At 39.8% G+C, this 20,577-nt stretch overlaps 1 protein-coding gene across 5 annotated transcripts in view; it reads right to left on the reverse strand.

Annotated features, from left to right (window-relative positions):
* Window positions 1-11,072: 11,072 nt before the first annotated feature.
* Window positions 11,073-20,577, reverse strand: part of SPIRE1 (spire type actin nucleation factor 1) — a 300,883-nt gene continuing 291,378 nt past the window's right edge. For 2 of the 5 annotated variants that reach the window (XM_037067601.1, XM_037067600.1), the window contains 5 exons: window positions 17,757-17,894; window positions 17,131-17,201; window positions 16,556-16,583; window positions 16,326-16,462; window positions 11,073-14,512 (listed from right to left, as the gene is read on the reverse strand). In XM_037067601.1, the coding sequence (XP_036923496.1) occupies window positions 14,254-14,512; window positions 16,326-16,462; window positions 16,556-16,583; window positions 17,131-17,201; window positions 17,757-17,894 (633 nt within the window). In that variant the 3' untranslated portion in view covers window positions 11,073-14,253. Of the gene's footprint in view, window positions 14,513-16,325; window positions 16,481-16,555; window positions 16,584-17,130; window positions 17,202-17,756; window positions 17,895-20,577 lie in introns of all 5 variants that reach the window. The other 3 variants (XM_037067604.1, XM_037067602.1, XM_037067603.1) reach the window with 2 other exon arrangements.

Here is a 20,577-nt window from a genome sequence, read left to right on the forward strand (position 1 = left end):
GTTATAAAAAGTCTGGCTTGAAAGGAAATGTAGAGTGGTCTGTTAGGGTACAAACCTGCTGTCTTCTCAGATTGCCGGCCAGCTGAATAAAGTGCCCATAAAGAATCAGAGCCTGTCTTTGCTTACTGGGTCTGATAGGTGACAGGCTGCACCAGTGCAGGCTTTTCCAGCTTCACCTAGGGAGGATTACTGGGCTTCACTGATGGAAATACTTTTAGTGAGAGTGTGTTCTGTTTTTCTAAAATTTGTATAATCACTAGTTAAGAGTTAACTATCAACACTAAAAAAAAAGGCAATTGGTTAAGAAGTTGAGTACTCACTCAGTAATGATTTGGATTTCTAGTCTTGACTTCTCATTAGGTTCTATGCTTGTATTTTCTGCTCTTATAGGACAGTTTGCTTAAGGCAGGAGTTGGCAAACTACAGCCTGTGCTAAAAATGTTTTTTTTGCATTTTTAAAGGACTGTAAATAACCCCTCCCACTGAGTAGACGACAGAAACTGTAGGAGACCCACAAACCTAAAGTATTTACTACCTGGCCCTTTATAGAAACTCTTTCTGTAAAGCTGACCCCTTTCTTAGAGATCCCACTGAATCTCTCAAGCAGCATAAATAAAACTAAATTTGGAGCCTTCCACTGAACTGTGTTCCTTCCTGAGCATAGAACCTGAGTTATTCGACTTCTTCCTCTTGCACTCTCTGCAGCCATTTAGAAACCAAATATGCCTATAGAAGGTCTTAGAGCAATTCTATCTTTTCATTTTAACTGCCCCAGTCTGCTCAGGTGCTTACTGGATGGCACAGACAGCTTCTAAGACAGCCCCCAGAAGGCTGCCTCCTGCTGACCACACCTGTGCATGGTCTTTTCCATACAGAGCAGGGTTGAACTGTGGGGTCAGTGGAATATGGTGGACCATTCCATAATAGTCTGTGACTTCCCAGGCTAGGTCACAAAAGACACTGCACTTGCACCTTGCTTACTCTCTGCATCACTTGCCCTGGGGCAAGCCAGCTACCTGAAAGAGCCTGACAAGGGAAGGGATCCGTGTGAGGGAGTCATCCTGAAAGTGGGTCCTCTGGTTTCAGTGAAGCCTTCAACTACCTGCAGCTCCAGTTGACATCTTCACTGCAACCTCATTAGAGACCGTGGGCCAGAACTACCCAGTTAAAGCTGCTACTGATTTCCTAACCCATAGAAATTTGTGAGATAATGTTTATTGTTTAAAGCCACGTATTAGGGTAATTTGTTACATAACAATAGATAACTAATACTTCACCTTATACTAAACTTGTACAATCACCTTCTGTTTCCTTTCATGTTGTTCTACTTCTTTTCAAACAGCTCAAAAACAATCCTAGCATAACCTTCCCTGATTAGAGGTTTCTCATTCTTTGTTGTTGTTGCTGTTGGAAAAAGTCAAAAGTAAGTCCTAGGCACTGGACCAGATGATTCCAATACAGGTGGCAATCAGATTGTACTTTGGGAAAGACTGGGTCCTCTCCCTTCTCTGAACCTACCTTAAAATCTGATTGCATGAAACTGTCCTTGAAGCTGACACCTTGCTGTATGTTCCTAGAGGTTTATATTGCTTTGGGCTTAAAAAAACAAAACAAAATGGTTCTCATTATGTATTTGTCTCACCAGTTTAAAATTCTTTAGAAGCCAAGATGAGATGTTCTACTTTGCATGCATAGTTCTTGGTATTCATTGAATGTTTTTGTGACTCAAGGACTGGATTCAGAATCATAGCAATTAACAGGAAAAGCAGCTGCAAATGCAGCAGGGTCACCAGCGCAGTTTGGAAGTGGAGAGACCCTCAGGTTTGATGCTGGGCTACTTAGTGGTTTTAGCTTGGGCAGATGGTGTCCTTGCTATTCCCCGTTTCTCATCTGTAAGATATTACCTGCTTCAGAACGTGTAACGGGGTGCAGCCAGGACCCCCCAGATGAAGGATTTTAAATGGGGTCCAGAACTTGGGGTGTCCAGAAAATTAAAAAATATAGGATCTCCCTGCCACCTGGCCACCACAAGTCTGGATTGTGTAATAGGAAACAGGGTGCAGGGCCACTGAGTTACCAGATATGGCCAACTTCATATCTGATATGCCAAAATGATTATTTTACATATCTATAACAGCTGACTAGCTTCATAGATATGTTAAGCAGCTGTGGCCCCACTTTGACCTAGGGAGGTGGTAAGTGACTTTAACCCAGGATGTAACTGGGAAGCAACTTCCCCTGGTTACAGTGCCTGCATGAAAGCTTGGAGATGATTGGCTCCATGCCACAGGGCCACACCTGCCCAGACTTACTATGGCAGCCCAGTAAAGCTAGAAGGAAATAGGAAAGCCGGCAGGTGTTACTGACTATGGGAGGAGTCAGAAATGGGGCTGCAGAGGAAAACTGGCCTGGGGACTCAAACCCAAGCATAGCAGCCATACTGGGCAGGACCATGCAGCTTGGGCAGAGAGTAAGATTCACCTCGGGGCTTGGGTGAGAGTTGGGACCGCGCGGTTTTGGATTAACTGGAGGTCGTGGTGGTGACTCAGCTGATGGTGCTGGGAGCCTGAATCATGGACTTCTACTTCTTTTCCTGAGACACAGTACCCCAGACTGGGCAGAGGGAGAAGGGAGGACTGTGGGTGTTTTAAAGGACTTTAGTATTTTAATGAAGACATTAAGTCATTAGTCTAAGCCTATAACTTTTAAATAAGTAATTCCTTTCCTTTTCACCAATTTCTGGCATTGAGAGACATCTTTCCTCTGGTGGTAGGCAAAGTGAAATTAGTATAGGGGAGGAACTCCCAGAGAAAAAGGGGGGTCTCTTGGTAATATATTATTCACCCCTTGATCTGTTCTGTAACAAAAGGACTCTTGCTGGTGGGCAATGAGGTACCACATGGTTTCAGATTAAGAACTGGAGATGGAGGTGACACAGCTGATGGCACTGGGGACTGCAGGAGGCCTGCCAGCCGAGCACAGATTACTGGGAAGGACTGGGAGCTAGCTGAGCCACAGACTTCTATTTTTCCTGAGATACGGTACCCCTGACTGGCCTGACTAGGCAAAGGGATGGGGGGAAGTACTGTGTGTGTTTGTGGGTGTTTTAAGGGACTCTGAAATTTTAACAAAGACATTAAATCATTACTCTAAGTCTGTACAACTTTTGAATAAACAGTTCCTTTCCTTTTTACCAAACTCGGGCACTGAGAGCCATAATCCCAATTGCTAAGGGTCACAGGCAAGGCAAATCTGGTACAGAGAGACCTCAGGAGGGGAGTTTCATCTGGTAACAATATCTTGTCCTCCCGCACCTGCATCTGTTCTGTAACAAGCTGAGTATTAAAGGAGAAAATGTGCTGAGGTTGTTTAACACAGTATCTGATATAAGTGCTTAATAACTGGTAGCTATTAGCTACTGAAAATTATCAAAATATCCCCTAAATTATGTTTTAATAGTGACACACAGCCCAGAATACCTAATGTAATAAAGTGTATCTTCATATCTTATTTCCTGTTACTGGCCAAATGTGTTAATATGACAAATTTGAAATATTTTTAATATTTATTTTAGCCTAGTTGGCACATACATTTTAATCAAAATGTTATGATTACTAGTAAGAGTTAATTATCATGCTTTAAAAGTAGTAAAAGTTACCGAGTATGAACAGTACTGATAAACATACCCCGTACATTTATGCAGCAGCCTCATATTATAGTTCTGTAGGATCCCTGTACATCTGCACAGGGATGCATTTTTTTTAGTTGACAGAAGCTCTGTGAGGGAGGCAGGGCTGTGCATGGTGACTGAACCCAGGAGCTCTGGAAGGGGAAGAACGCCCAGAGATGATAATACAATGAGTGGCATTTACAGGGGTGAGGTAGGAAACCCAGACTGGCAGGTAAGGCTTCTGCAACCTCTACGTCAACCACGCTAAGGGGGTGAACTGCTGACTGAAGCTTCTGTCTTCCAATTAGCCACTTTAGGGCTGTAGTGATTTGTTGATTTAGAATTGTATTCCTGACTTAAAAACAAAGAGCTGTATGTGGCAATTAGCTGTTAATGAACAACCAAGCACTATGTCAATTATTTTGCAGACATCTCAGTGGTCCACTTTTGTATTTATTTGTTCTAGTTTCCACATAGAACTTGCCCATTCATTAACTCACGCCAAAGGTATTTATTAAGTACCTGTTATATGCCAGGTGTTTTTCCAGAAACTGGGGAAGTGGCAGTGAGGAAATCTGACAAAGACCCCTGTCTTCATGGAACAGTATTATAGGATGGTGGGTGCTAACTGCAATGGAGAAAAAGAAAATGCAGAAGGGAGTAAGGAGAAGTAGGGAGTGTTACAGAGAGACACGAGAATTAAGAAGCTCTTTAAGACAGTCACTTGGAAAGGAGAGTGGGCACATTCCAGATAGCCTCATCAGGCAGGATTTGGGAGTAAATTACAGGAGAACTGAACTTCTCAACTATTAGACCTGTTCAGTGATGGAACTTTGCATAGAGTAAGCGCCTGCCTGGTCCTGGACATGTTTGAACAGAGCCAAGAACTTGCCATTGGGTGGAGGATAGGCTTTTCATACCACTTTTAGCTCTGAAAAGTAGAGATCAAATTTGGTGAAAAAGAGCTCAGGCAGTAATGGGGTTTGAGGCAAGCTCCTTTGCTGGGAATCCTATTACTACCCTGGGAGGCATATCTACTGGGGACTCTGGTAATTCTTATATCAAGCTGGACAATGAGTTCTCTGTACTTTTGTTTCCTTTTAATGAAATTAAATCAGTATGTTACATGTAGTTGCTCCTACAGCTATTCACTTCTCTTCACATCACATTATGGGAACAAAGACTTGCCGATCAGACAAACACTTTCACATGAGGTTGGGAGACGACCCACCAGTAATCAGGAGTTGCTGATACAAAATGGCTTGTGCAAAGGATTTGTTTGTTTTTGTTTTTAATATAATTTGCCTCCCTGTTTCATATAAATGTAGCATATTTTGTTCTGTACTTTTCTTGCATTCATGTAATATACATAATTAGGTCTGTCATCAACATAACATACTGTTTAGAAAAAGAGTGATCTTAGGAGACCACCTTGTTCAACACCCTTGCTTTAAACATTAAGAAACTGAAATCCAGAAATGTTAAGGAACTTTCCAATGTCAGATAGCCCTTTTGCTGCCAAACTGGAGCATAATTTAGTTAGAACCATTTTAAATACTTGAAATCAGGTATACCGCTGAAAGAATCTACCATGTGAATTAGAGTGTACTTTTTTTCAGTTATCAGGATGAAAGCTCCTGGGTCCTAAAAAAAAGTTTTGTTTTGTTTTTGCTAGGGAGCACCATTTTGGAACAGAGAGGACCAGTTTTTATGGTTAGAAGTTGTGTCTACCACTGGCTACATCGAGAGGAAATTTTAGGCGTCTGTCATAGGAGTCACTTAGAGGTAGGACTGTTTAAGCCAGTTACATTACAGCGCTTTGTCCAAGCTTCTCTTCTGTGGATCTGACTTCCGAAACAACCTTGGATTTTGGTAGGATGATCCAAGGGGCTTTTTATTTCATGTCATATTCTTTGGTGGGCAAGGTGAAAGGCTTTATTTTCTTTGCAATGTCTGAGGAAAAGATTCTATACAGCAGTAGCCACACTGTTAAGAATTTACCTGTGCAGAATCTTGCTGTTCTTTCTCCCACATTTCCCTACAGTGTTGATACCATTTGCTTAGGAACTTGATATTCAGCTTAGCTCTACAGAAATCCTCAAATCCTCTATGACATTTCTACTCTCTTAAACTGGGAAGAGTTGGGATGTGACATTCTCTGCTGTCACCCAAGGGAAAAGGACCAGGAGGGAGGTAGGCTAGGAACTGAGAGACAATTCTTGCACTTACAAGGGAACAGCAAAGCAAAAAAGAATATATAGATGGGCAAACTTCAAGTGAGCAACTTGAGCAAGTGTGTCCCTCCTTGCCAGCCACACCTAAGCGAAATGGAGTTGCCCCTCTTCTTCAATTCATAGAGAATCAAATTTATTAGAGCAGTTTGTAAGAGCATTTTTTGAAAATGTAAAACATTTTTATTTCTTGAATAAATAAATATTGGTAAACATTTAGTTCTTTCCAGGTCTTCACTGTTATGAACAACATTGCAACTAACTTATTTATTTATTTTCTTTTTAAATATATTTTATTGATTATACCATTACAGTTGTTCTATTACTGCCTTCATTGCCCTCCCCCCTGCACACCCCTCCCCCACCCTTCCCCGCCTTTAGTTTATGATCACGTGTCTCAAGTTCTTTAGATTCTATATTTCCCCTATTCTTGCCCTCCCCCCATCTATTTTCTACCTACTGTCTATGCTACTTATTTTCTGTATCTTCTCCTTCCTTCTCCTCCTCCCACTCCCCTGTTGCTAACCCTCAATGTGTTCTTCATTTCTATGGTTCTGCTCCTGATCAGGCTGTCCTCTAGGTGTGGTTGTTAATAACTGTGAGTTTGCTGTCCTTCCACTGTTCATATTTTTATCTTCTTTTTCTTAGATAAGTCCCTTTAACATTTCATATAATAAGGGCTTGGTGATGATGAACTCCTTGAATTTGATCTTATCTGAGAAGCACTTTATCTGTCCTTCCATTCTAAATTAAAGCTTTGCTGGATAGAGCAGTCTTGGATGTAGGTCTTTGGATTTCATGACTTGGAATACTTCTTTCCAGCCCCTTCTTGCCTGTAAGGTCTCTTTTGAGAAACCCAGTGACAGTCTGATGGGTACTCCTTTGTAGGTGACTGTCCCCTTATCTCTTGCTGCTTCTAGGATTCTCTCCTTCATTTTCATCTTGGCTAATGTAATTATGATGTGCCTTGGTGTGTTCCTTCTTGGGTCCAACTTCTTTGGGACTCTCTGAGCTTCCTGGATTTCCTGGAAGTCTATTTCCTTTGCCAGACTGGGGAAGTTCTCCTTTATTATTTGTTCAAATAAGTTTTCCACTCGTGGCTGTTTATTTTCCCCTCTGGTACCCCTATAATTCAGATGTTGGAATGTTTAAAGATGTCCTGGAGGTTCCTAAACCTCTCCTCATTTTTTTAATTCTTGTAACTTCACTTTTTTCTGTTTGGTCATTTCTTCCTTCCTTCTGGTCCACCCCCTTGATTTGAGTCCCCGTTTCCTTTCCATCACTATTGGTTTCCTGTGCATTTCCCTTCATTTCAATTAGTTTAGCCTTCATATGTTCCTCTAATTTGTGACTAAAATCAACCAGTTCTGTGAGCATCCTGATAAACAGTGTCTTGAATTGTGCATCTGAGAGTTTCGCTATTTCCTGGTCACTTAGAGTTATCACCTCTGGGGCTTTGAGTTCTTCTTGAGCCATAATGTTTTGGTCTGTTCGTGCCTGTTACGTATGAGGAGCAGAGCCCTAGGTGTTCACCGGGGTGGGGTAACTCAGTCTCGGTGTTGTGATGCTGTATGTGGGGGTGGGGTCAAAGGAAAGCAATGGTGGTCCCCTCCGCTGCCTCCCACGGCTGGGGCCCACGCGGTCCGTCTCACTGCGCATGAATGTGTGGCCGTGGTCAGCCTGCTGCCTTGCCTCCTCACTGGGTTCGCCGCTGGGGCCTGTGTGGTCTGTCTCACTGCTCACTCCTCTGCTGCTTTATCGGTCCAGTTGAACTGTTCGTTGTTGTTGGACTTCTGTATAGTTCAATTTTCTGTTCTTTGGCTGCATCTTTGTTTACTAAACCTTTGTTGTATTCAAACTTGGTTGTGGGAGAAGGCAGTGTTTCCACCTACGCTCCATCTTGGCGGAAGTCTGTAAGAGCATTTTTAATACTCAACTGATGGTGTCTGGCCCTCTGTGTGGAAATGAAGCATGAAAACTGACTTGTGCTGAACATGGATGGCATAGGTTCAAACATAAAGATGCTTCTGCAGCTCTTAAGCACCAGGCACAAAAGCAACTTCTTGATGTCCCATTTTCCAAAGCCCCATTTCTCAAGAGCTATGTCCTGTAAGTCTTGGAGTCTTTTTACTTCCACTGCTTCATTAATATAATAGTGGTTGATATTTTGCAACCAGCCTCATACAGAAACAGCTGCAGAATTTTTATTGCACAGTAAGATCTATTCTAAATACATCACTTATACATTATATACATTTTAATGGCATAAGCCAGAATAGTGCAAATTCAGTCTGTGAGGTAATCACACCTAATCATTTAATTAGTATATGCAGAGTTTTATGTTAAGTGGTTTCTTGGCCATTAAACATTTTTGGTGGATGTTTGTAGTCATGGGCCTTTGGCTGACATGAGGGAAGCAGCGGCATAACCTTTATAAGCTTTGTAATGAATGTCTGTGTATGTGTATGTTTGTGCCTGAACATTCTGTAGAAGCAGCGGAACTGGAGTTTAACACATCATATGTGCAGTCAAGCCCTTTCCTAGAGGCGGTTCTCTATGAAATTCTAGATGATGATTTACAACTACATATTTTTCCTCCACTGGAGCTTAGAAGGGAAAAGAAAGATATAGTTTGATATGGATCCGTTTGTGGGGTCCGCGACATTGTGGATGAGATACGAGACAAATTCACAGGGACTACCGAGTCCTGTTGAAGAAAAGGGACAGCGCAGCTTCTCTCTCAAGGGGAGAGTGCCCTGACCCTTGCCTTCACAGGCTTTGATTGCTTTTCTGGGCACATTACATGATGGTCCTCATTCGCTATGCACAGATTCACTTTAGGTGGTTACCTTTTACAGAAAACAAAGGAGAGGATGCTGCTAATCACATCACAGAAGAAGGGTATTTGCAAATGCAAAGGGAAAAGTGGATGAACTGGTAACAGTCATCCCTGGAAGGTTTAGAATGGATTTTAGGAAGTTACAGTAAGCACTTGCTGCCTCAATTCAGGGTGAGGGAGTTTTAACAAAAGCAAGTCTCACAGCAGTCAAGGTACAATGCAGGCCTGATTCCCCATGGGAGAGCCTACCCATGGGCGTGGGTCCTGTCTGGGCCCATACCACGCTGAACAGTCTCTCATAATAGTTAAATAAAATTTATCCAGAGTCTTTCCTTTTATGGTATCTGAATTTTCTGTATCCAAGGAAGCATGAGGCAAGAACTCTCAAACTGAGGAAGTCAGTAAATATTTGGATTATGAGCTGTACACACAAACATCTCACAAAGAAACTTCAGTGGAAGTGTTACAGAACAGGGCCAAGCATGGGTATGATACATACCATATTACCAAAAGGATCCCTCTGGTTCCCTATGCCCACCACCAAGGAGAGATGTCTCTCAATGCCAGAGATTTTTGAAAAGGAAATATTTATTTAAAGCTATACAGACTTAAAGTAGTGACCCAATGTCTTCATGAAAATATCAGTCCTTCAGGATACCCACAGATGCACACAGTCCTCCCTTCTCCCTCTGCCCAGTCTGGGGTGCCATATCTCAGGAAAAGAAGCGGAAGTCTGTGATTAAAATTCCTGGCACCATCAGCTGTGTTGCCACCAGGATCTCCACATAATCCAAAGCCATGTGACACCTTCTTATGGCCCACCAGCAAGAGTCCCTTCACCCCTTTTCTTCCAGACAAAGTCTCTCCTGCTTCCTAAGCCATGTGGCAAAAGGGAGCACCCCAAAGCTGGGTAATTCTCTCCTCCGCCAAAGCTGTGGGGGTCCCCACTCTGGCCAAACCTTATGGTTCTCCCTTAAATGGCTGCCACATCTCAGTTTAAATCCCTGAGCCAACCTTCCTCTGCAGCCCCATTCCCGACTCCTCCTACAATCTGTTACATGTGCCAGCATTACTGTATCCTTCCAGCTTTAGTGGGCTGCCATAGTGAGTCTGGGCAGGTGTGTCCCCATGTCATGAAGCCAATCATCTCCAAGTTCTCACACAGGTGCTGTAACCAGAGGGAGTTGCCTCCCAGTTACATCTTGGGTGGAAGTCCCTTCCATTCCCTGGCTCAAAGCCTGGCCACAGCTATTTAACATATCTATGAAACAAGTTAAAGGTTATAGATATGTTAAATGACTATGCCAGAGGTTAGCTGCAAAGCTGTTGCTATGAGAAACAGCTCTCAATGTCCCTGCTCCATGTGTCCCTTCCCCCAACTCACACTTGTGGTGGGGATGGGGGGGGGGCTAGAAGGGGGCTGAGGACATCCTATGCATCTTTCTAGTATTTCCTGGACACCTTGAGTTTTGGACCCCATTCTAAACCCCTATTTGGGGCCCCCTCGCTGCACCCTGTAACAGAAGGAGTTCCTAAAATATGTCTGGCAAATAAGAAAGTAGCTTGTGTATATGAATATCAAACTCAGTATCATGTAATATTTAAGACATGTAAATACCTTAACTGATGCTCTCTATTTAGTTAAGATTAAAACATAACTTTCCTAAGTTTCATTTCTGGGTTTGATCTTTCTAATTTTTTCTCAAGCAACTAAAGGGCAATAACAAGAAGTTTTCTTATCATGGGACATTTTAGGAATATGTCCCTTGAGGAATTCTATTTAAAAAACATATAAAAGCTTTATCATCTTTCTATATATAATTTGTCCACATATATATAGCTTCTTTTAATTTTTTTTAGATTTTATCTATTTTTAGAGATAGGGGAAGGGAGAAAGAAGGGGAGAGAAACATCAATGTGTGGTTGCCTCTCCTGCACCCTACACTGGGGAACCTGGCTGGCAACCCAGGCATGTGCCCTGACTGGGAATTGACCCAGTGACCCTTTGGTTTGCAGGCTGGCACTTAATACACTAAGCCACACCAGCCAGGGGTACATATATACAGCTTCTTATATAATAAAGTGTTTATAAAATTTTAATTCCTGTGTTGCTAAGGTAAAAAAGGACTCAGGACTACTTGGTAGCATAGCAGTTATTTTGGAGGCTCCATTTTTGTTTATTTTTCCAACGTGGTCCTTGTTAGATTGTGTTTCTCAAACTGATCATAAGGTGCTGGTAATAAAAGTATCTTGCCTTTTCAGCGTAGGTGGTTGTTGACAGCTAGGTACCAAAAGACAATATCATTTTATAATAGAAACTCAACACAGAAGATATGATGGAAAGCCATTTTATTTTTCCCTAAATTTTAAAATAAAAGATTTTAATGGAAAACTTTTAGTACCATCATGCCACCCTGCATGCCAGCAACACCTTGTCTTTTATGCTTGCAGGAGGCAAGGTCAAAGTCCAGTCAGTATTTACATTTCTCCATGGCCTTTCAACAGCTTTGCATGTACAAACTTCCTGCTATTTTGCTTTAGCAAATAGCAACATAATTTAAAACTTTCATGTCCCCTATGTGATACCTAAAATCCATGCTTATATTTATTAATACAGTTAGAAAAATAAAAGCCTTAAAAATTCATGGTATGAGTTCACGGTGCTAATCACATAATTGTTTCAAGTGTAAGATCATTTAAAAAATTCCTACATAACAACTTAGTTTAATTTGAAAGGCTTAAGATTTGAACTCAAGTAAGATTATTAAGTCAATGTATTATACATAGCAATTATTTGATTTAATTTTTATTTGCCTTGGGAGAGTTAATTTCCATTGTCCACTGAATGAATGCCTTTCAAATATTAATAAATATATTACAGTATTTACAAGCCTTCTTATCTACTCTGACACTGATAGAAAGTTAAGCCATGGGGAAGAAAACAAAGATCTCCCAACAGGGTGAGTTCACAAGGTGTACAGGACAAAAGCAATGGGCAGATGCTTGAGCATGGAGGGATCAGGGTAAGCGTTCAGGGATGTGCACAGGGAGGACTGCTCAGGTGTACATATGAGGTCTACAACACATCAGGCTCCAACTGAGACCAGTTAGACAACAATTTTGTTGTCATTAGGTCAGAAGTAAATGCCAAATAGCTGGAAACCAGGACAAAGAGGAACACTGTAAAGGTATGTTATTTTAGTAGTATGAAGAGGAAGATAGACCTAAGGTCAAGCTAGGGATTGTAAGCCCATACTCTACAAGCTATTAATGAATTACTCTGGAATTACCTAATTTAGTTGAGGTGTTTGGTATGTGTCATGGATAAGAAACGGTTAAATCTAAGAAATTATTTTGGCAACAAAAAGTGATGCTAATTTGATTTCTATAATTTTAACTATGCCATGTGCCCTTTTCTTACACTACTTTCTGTAATTTATCTCAGGCAAATATACCATCCATGTGACCTCTTTAATACACTTGGCAAACCAATAATGTTGAAGAATTTACATTGTAAATCTCTTGTAAGAGGTGATCATAATGCCCGTATCAACCTAAATGAAGAAGTGAAGCCAAAGATTTGTTCACAGACTTAGATTTTGAGAGCCAGGAAAAAATCAAGTGCTAGATATTTGCTTTATGAATGTGGATGAAATTCTCATTTTGGGGGTTTAATTTCTTATGTTTATTTTATATAACAACACTGAACTAGTCACTATTTTAAAAAGCACACTATCTCTGATACATTAAATAACATTCCCTCTGCCTTGCACCTTTCCTTGGAAGTCGTTTGAAGGCTCAAGCCTGGGCCTTCAAACTCTCTACCATCTGGAGTAGAGAGTTTAAATAGATTTCACCTGATATAAATGTTTAACGCTCTTAAACAAGAGTCTTTAAAATAATTTAAACACTTGCATAATAAATAAGGGTTTTCTGGTGGCCTGCTCTTATATGCAAATATAGACAAACTGTTAACATGCATTATTTTAGGCTATCAGTAAAGTTTATTTCATAAGTATAAGTAATTTTAAACCATTTACTAAATTGTAAATTTCAATCCATTAAAAACCGCTACCAGAGCAGTTTTGAGGTATCACTGTTAAAGTGGAAATGTCACTATATTTTAAGGTGGTATGATATGTGACTGCCCTGCCTTGTAGTAAATGGTGTTGTCATATCGTTGACTATGGACGTGTCCTATAGCTTTTAGAAAATTATTTGTGCATGTGCATTAATGATTTTTCAAAAATTAATGGCAATTTGATTGGTCGGTCATTTCTAAGCATACCAAAATAATAAAGTATAGTCCATGGTATGGGCCAAACAAGCTGAGAAATTTCAGGTATACAATGCTATCCTCCAACCTACCTTTATCAAAAACCCACCCTACTCGCTCAACTTCTTTCCAAGGAAAATTGTGCAAAAAGCATCCAAAAAACTATCAGCAGGTTAATTATCTTGTAATTTTAAAAGAACTAGATAATATTTTTTCTTTTAAAATTCATTTATAAAAATAAATATATTTTAGTTTGAGACCATATCTACCAAATTGTGGCTTGATTTAGTCATGATGACTAGACTCTAAAGTTATGAAAAATATATGGGCTCCAGCTCATGACCCACAGTGTGGGCAGCAGCTGGCCCCTCTGCTGTTGAGACCCTTTATATAGTTAACTGAAACACATTCAACCTATTGACAAAGGGTTAGTCTTCCTTGGTCTGGAAATTCCCACAAAACTTTTAATTCTTAAACTTCAATTATAAAATTACAAGTAACCATAATACATGCAAGATAGGGAATGAGAATCTGTCACCGACTCAGGAGATACTGATCCACTGCACCAGGGCAAACACAGCAGCTCAGAGGAAATGATCACCCACTTGGGTGTACAGCTTATTCAGATGTTTTGCACTAAAATGTAGGCATAAAGTCCCTCCCATAGTCTTTATCTCAGAGCAACCATTTAAAAATCAGTTTGATAGTATAAGCAAATCCTTCTAGATTTTGTGTTGTGAGATGAAAAATAGCTTGGCCCCCACCCCCAGATACCTGGTGTGAGGTAGAGCTCCGGATCACTACGTACATTAGATAGGAACACTGTCAGGTGGAAGTGCCAATATGACTTACTGCTTAGAACTGTGCTAACATCGACACCTTTGTAGGCTGATTTCTCATATCAGAAGCTTTTTGCCTTAGTTGGAAAATTATCTGGGGAACAGTAAGGAATTGAACTAAGGAAAAAGCTTCTGGAATCCAAATCTACACACACATAAAGGCAAGTTTCAAACTATTGTCCTCTCAGTGCAAATGAGCAAATTGGCTAACCTGTCACATATCATCAATCGATATGAACACAGCATTCAGTCTGTGGAACAATTTGATGCAGCAAAAACCTGATCTAATGCAAATCAAGCCTATTAACTAAAGCCACAGCAAGGAGAGACAGTCCAGCCTAGTGTTCTCCCTCGCTAATGCTGACTCTAAACACAAAAGCGATTGAAAGGCACAGGGCTCAGATTTCATTGATAGTCCTCTCTGAAGGGCAGTATTCCGAGGGGCCTGACGAGGACATATAGAAAGACTGTGTTTTCCTTTTTAATCGGGCTCTTTTGTTGGCCAATACCAGGCTACGCCGGCTTGAACTGATGATTTCTGAAATAAATTTTTTGCAGTCTACACACACCTCCATGGTACTCCAGTCCTCCATTAACTCTTTGGGAAACTGTAGTTCTTCATCTGATTTGTCCACAGACTTAGATTTTGAGGAGAACCTGGAAAAAAACAAACATTTCAAACATCCAGTACAATCACTCAGTACTACTGCAATACTAAGGAAATTTATTGCAAAAACATTATGGAATGGTGAATGATTCAGTTGTATTGTGTTCTTCCAAAGAAGAATTTCTTTTTTTTTAAAAAGATTTTATTTATTTATTTTTAGAGGGGAAGGAGAGAGGGAGAGGAGAGAAACATCAATGTATGGTTGCCTTTTGTGTGTTCCCTGCTGGTAGTTAAGGCTAAGGAACCGGCCTGCAAGGAACCGGCCTGCAAGGAACCGGCCTGCAATCCAGGCATGTGCCTTGACTGGGAATCGAACCGCGATCGTCTGGTTCGCAGGCCCGCACTCAATCCACTGTGCTACGCCAGCCAGGGCCAAAGAAGAATTTCTAATTGAAGACAAGGTTCAAAGTATTTTTTAAAAAAGAAGCCAGGAAACATGTTTTATTAAGAAATAATACTGAAAATTCTTAGCACTTCTTCTAGAATTTTTAGAAAATAGGATATTCAGAGTAGTCACCATATGATTATCATACATATATAGATTATGAACTTTAACAACTAAGACGAAATAAAGTACATGTTGCTAATGTCCTATTGATAACTCAGAAGGGATTTCAAGTTCTTTCTCCAGTGATCCCATGTCATGAATAATAAACATTAGTTATCTGTACACAGTAGGTCAGACTATAGGAAACTGAAGTGTATTTATCTCTATGACACATTCTTAAAAATTATCTTTGGACCAATTTTCTTATAATTTCTGTACTTGTCAAATATGTTTCTCCCTCCCCAACAATTCTCTATATTTGCATGGATGATTATCTGGATTCCAGAGAGCTGGAGTTAACTAAAACATCTTCATAATAAATCTTTTGGTTACTTTTTGAAATAACTAGGGATCACTTATTCATCTTGCCATTTTAAGTAAACCAAACAGGAAGTCTCAGAGTAAGTAGAGAAAAGAACAAAAGATTATTATTTGCACTGCCTTGAGCCCGCAAATCATGATTTGAGGTCTTCATGGAGCAGGAGTGTCTCAGAGCAGAGAGTTGAAGGCACAGGGCAAGCAGTCTTGGGCACAAGTTACTTGCTCGACTCACAGCTCCCTTGCCTCACTGACCACAGAGCCATTACCTGTGGAGCAGCTGCTGCCTGGCATTTGGCACCAATGCCAGTGTTCACCCCACCCCCCTCATCTCCAGTAGGTGGCTGGTGCATCAACCCTTGATCATCCCAGGCCCTGCAAGTGTGTGACCTGAGCTGGCCTGCTATCCTTCCATCTTTCTTAAGGACCAGCACCAATCTTACCCTGCATTGAATGCAAATGGATTTATATCCAGGCTACATATATTTTTTCTTTTATATTGCCAGCTCTTTGCATAAAGCTTCATTACTGCCTTTATAATAAGAAACTAAATTGCAGATCATTGTAAACAAAGAATTAAACAAATTTTCTTTCAAAACTAAAGAAGGAAAGATTAGACTATTATATACAAGTTTTCAACTCCACTGAAAACAAAGGCAGATTTAGAGATAACTTAAAGGACATACAAAAGTAATTATATATAAATAGAAACAAAAATAAACTGTGAGAGTAAGGTATCCTTCAAGCAGCTAACCATTATTCCTTGACAAGTTACCTTTTGGAAGTTTTGCAGATTTGTGTGCAAGTCAAAATTATATTCAAATCAACCAACTGCCACCAATCTTCTTGACCCAAAACCTTGCCCTATCACCAGGGTCTTCAAAAGGAGCATTCTTCTTTTACAAAGGATGCTCTGAAGATCCAGCCTTCTCGCTCACCTGGCAATGCTCCGGAGTGGCCGATGGTGGCCAGTGGAGGGATTTTCTGGCCTCGTAGAACTTTCCCCTCTTTGCAAGGCAGAAGGTCCCAATGAGAAGATAGGAAGAGTGGAGTATGGCTTGGATGGCAGCCGCATCTATTATCCCAAAGAAAACTGAGAATGAGCAGTACTGTTAAAAAGGCAGTCTGTTAAAATTATTATGTTAACATTTCACCAAGCTTAGCTTACCTTTTTGCAACACTGTGAGCACACGGGCCTGTATACAAAACCAGAAGCATTACTTGGCATGATACCACGGATGTGACTGGAGAGTTAAAAAGGACAATGGCTACACGGTTGTAAATTTCTACAATAAATTGCAAAAACTCTCTGGATCTTCTGTCAGGATACAACAAACTGATATAACTATAGATTGCCAAAAAGATAATCAATCTATAAAACTGAATCCTTACACTGTTCCCTATGAAAAGAATCAACTTACATCTGGAATTTTCTTATTTGTCTGTCCAAGGGTCATATGACAATCACATCTATTTTTTTATGTTCAAATATGACATATTATTATTAGAATTACCTTGGTTATGTAAAAGAAATAAATGCACAGAAACATTTTTCAGGTTTAACACCCAATAATTGTTTGATCCACTGTCTTGAAAAAATCAGTGGATCAGTATTCTTAACCCACAAATACAGCACAATGTGCTAACAGATAATTTGTAATATTGTTCCTGCATACAAAATGATGAAACAACGAAGTTAACTGATATTTATTGACTATTATTGTCAATTACAAAGAGCCTTACCTCTTACAGAACTGACAGGTGTAAGACCAGGTGAAGAAGGAAAATCTCCTGGTTCGGCAACAAAAGCAAAGCTAAAAAATACAAATGTAAAAGGAGAAAGAAAAAGCATCGCCGACAATGAATTTCCTAATTTATATGGTTGAATCCACTTTACATTTATACACTGGGGAAGTTAGTACACGGGAGAAAGAAGTGAATTCAGAAGCCCTGATTTATGTTGGGCTCTGTTGATAATTATAGTATGATTCTGTACTATAATTCTACTTTTAAAAGTAATAAAAGGCCACAGCTGTCTAGAGTGTCACCATCACAGAAGCAATAGAAAGAAGGTTCTAGAAAAGTCTCCCCTGTATAACGACTAAATGCTGACATGGCTGTGTGAAGGCATACCATTATTTATTATGGTTGTTTTAAACCTTCCTGAGTGTTGATGTCTAAGGGAGAAAATACTCACTTTGGTGAGCAAGGCAGAACAGGAAATGAATTCTGGAGAATAAGCCGCCTACCATCTAAAATCCCCTACAGGTCCTGCACCATGTGAAGAGCATAAAGCTTCCTCAGAAGACCATGCCTGTGACTGACCATTCTGCTAACCCTGCTGATCAATCAACTTTAAACAGCTCTACCTTTCCTTTTTTCAGGGCAGTGTAGACATCTTTATATTGTTGGTATTTTTCCAGCTCTGCCTTCACCAGGACCTGACGAATATGCATCACTTCCTCCACAGTAAGAGCTAGGCATTCCACTGGATAGCAGAATTCCTCCTGAAATTCAAAATTCCATATGAATAAGAAACTCCCACTCCCTTTTCTGGCATTGTAGTATCTCCCTTCAGATAAGACACCTGGTTAGTAGCTTCAGAAACCAAAAGAGGTCCCAATCAACACTGGAACAGAGCTGGCTTACTCTGGGGACCACATAATTTCTAATTACACCAAGACAACAGTAGAAAGCTTTGAGGACCACGTAAAACAGTGTAGCCTACTGAAGTTTCCAAAAAATAAAAGCTCCTCACATTTGTTTGGCTATGTATCCTCACATTTGTTTGGCTATGTTTGGCACATGCACTGAAATCTTGAAAAAAATTTTGTTGTTCTAAACCAAATTTATGGCAGTTGTCTCCTATGATTACACAGAGATATCATCTAGTGTTGTGTTATATGCTATATGAAAATCAACAACGTATTTTTAAAACTGGTCTGTGGTACCCAGAATAGCCAAAAGAAGGTGGTTAGTAATTTACACTGAGAAGCAGAGTGGTAAGTTACATCAGCACACCTTGAAAAATCCTAATGGTATGATAGGAGCTAGAACATGTAGCTACTGTTGCAGTTTACAGCCAACAGGCAATCTCCACAGGCTGTCCCACAGTTCTCCAGATTTCTATTACTTTTAAACAATGACTGAATGTACAATCAGCATTGGAAAGATGTGGAAAAAAATCAGAAAAATTTTACAATAAATATTTATGTCGACTGTCTTATGTTAATAGTTTCCCTAAGGCCAGCTGAGGAAGATGTTGATGTAACTGATTCCACTGAATAAAGAGTCTCACACCCATTTGCTCCCCATCCGGCCTGCTCTTGATTGGTGGATCTAACAGAAAGACAGAACAGTCTTGTGCATTCGCACCCTGCCAGACTTCACAAGGGCCATTGTGATGTTGTGACAGTGAAACTTAATGTTCTCAGTATAAACACATTATAATTCACTCCCCCACACACACAATAGCATTGCTCACAAGAGTTCTGGAATCAAACAAGCCAAATGAGAAAGCACATGACTATGAATGCAGTTTTAACATTCAGTTCTGTCTTTCAATCAGATAAAAATAAAAACAAATCTAGGTTGCAAACTTGACAAACATTAGCATTTACTAAAAAATGTAGTTTGAAGAACTACTGATTTTCACTCACAGTCTAACCAAATTGTCTTTATTCAGGTTAACTTAAGAAAGGTTAAGTGTACTTAAAAATATTTTGGAAAAAAAATCCTGCAGTTGAATTTTTAAGATGAAGAACTTAGTATTTGGAGGCTGGGAAGGCAGACTATTCAGAGAGATTATATCATTTAGTCTAAGATGTCTAAAATCTGTTTAAAAAGAAAATCACCATCACATAATTTTCTCCTTCAATCGGGCAGCTTTAAAACATAATAGGATTAAACTGGCATGTCCAATATCTACTGTTTTGCTTCATCCTGAGAAAAGAGTTTAGTGTCAAATGGGACAAGGCACTGACTCTAAGTTAGGCCATTAAAACTGCACAAGGTAAGTACTGTTGGCTGTATACAACTGAATGACAGCTTTTTTGAGCCCTGAATATATTTCATAGAACTTTTCCTATGGCAATTTTCATTCATCAGTCATGATGATTATGACTGTGGTACATTTTATGGCAGCTAACTCTGACAAAATTGTTGACTTGGAGCAAAATAATGTATAAATCTAGCAAATAACCTGATAATCACTACTGAGATTTATTGTTGTGCATGCTAGGGAGAGGGCAATCAGCACCAGTTTAATTAACTTGATAACTTGAATGCCTGGGCTGGTAAATATTTCTGTTCTCTCTCCTCAGTCTTAAGTCACACAGGGCTTAGTCCAGCACACTTCCAACTGACTGCTTCGAATTATATGTGAATCCAGTACTTCACAGAATATAGTGAGAAACTGTGGATTATTTGTGTTCTTTTTCTTTAAAAAAATTTCAAGTAATTACCCTTCAGTAAGATAATTTCTGTCAGGACAAATGCTAATGTTTTAATTTTGGTGCTTTCCCAAGGACAACAAAACTTTAATGCAACATGAAAGAAAACAATAGTTACTAGAATAGTTTTTATTAACTGACAAAAATATTGATTCAACATCCCCAAAGCCAAATGAAATCTTAACAAATCTTGCTGAGACACTAATGCTCCAGAACGTAAGGAGCACTCAGGGTTTTAACCGTGAGCAAGTGCCCCTTTCCCCAGGGTGACCCAGAGCTGAGTCACTGCTACAGCAAGCACTAAGCTCATTGTCAGGGTGAAATGTAGACTGTAAGGGCTAGATCAGCACAATTCTAATTCTTTTGCTTCTCTGTGCTTCAAAATGACTCTCAAATTCAGGAAAGGGACGCTAAATCTTAAAGTGTTTTGATAATGATTACAATATGCAATAGAAGCAGATGTGCCTTTAGAATTTACTTTTATGTATGTCACTAAAATTATGAAGTTTTTGTTTAAGATTTTGGTTATATTTACCATTCAAAAGGGGTCAGAGTTTGGTAGCACAGGAATTATAGAGCAAAATGTGTAATCTGATTATTGAGCCACAGAGAGAAATGGATATAGGCATATTTTATATAGTGTTCTTGATTAGCACACACTTCATAAATAAGTAGCAGTTACTTAGAAGTTGTCCAAAACAATAACTGTCTTTAAAATTTTTAAACTAAAAAAGGTAGA

The sequence above is a fragment of the Sturnira hondurensis genome, unplaced genomic scaffold (genome assembly GCF_014824575.4).
Source record: "Sturnira hondurensis isolate 20B ecotype Veracruz unplaced genomic scaffold, ASM1482457v3 Scaffold0017338, whole genome shotgun sequence".
NCBI lineage: Eukaryota > Metazoa > Chordata > Mammalia > Chiroptera > Phyllostomidae > Sturnira > Sturnira hondurensis.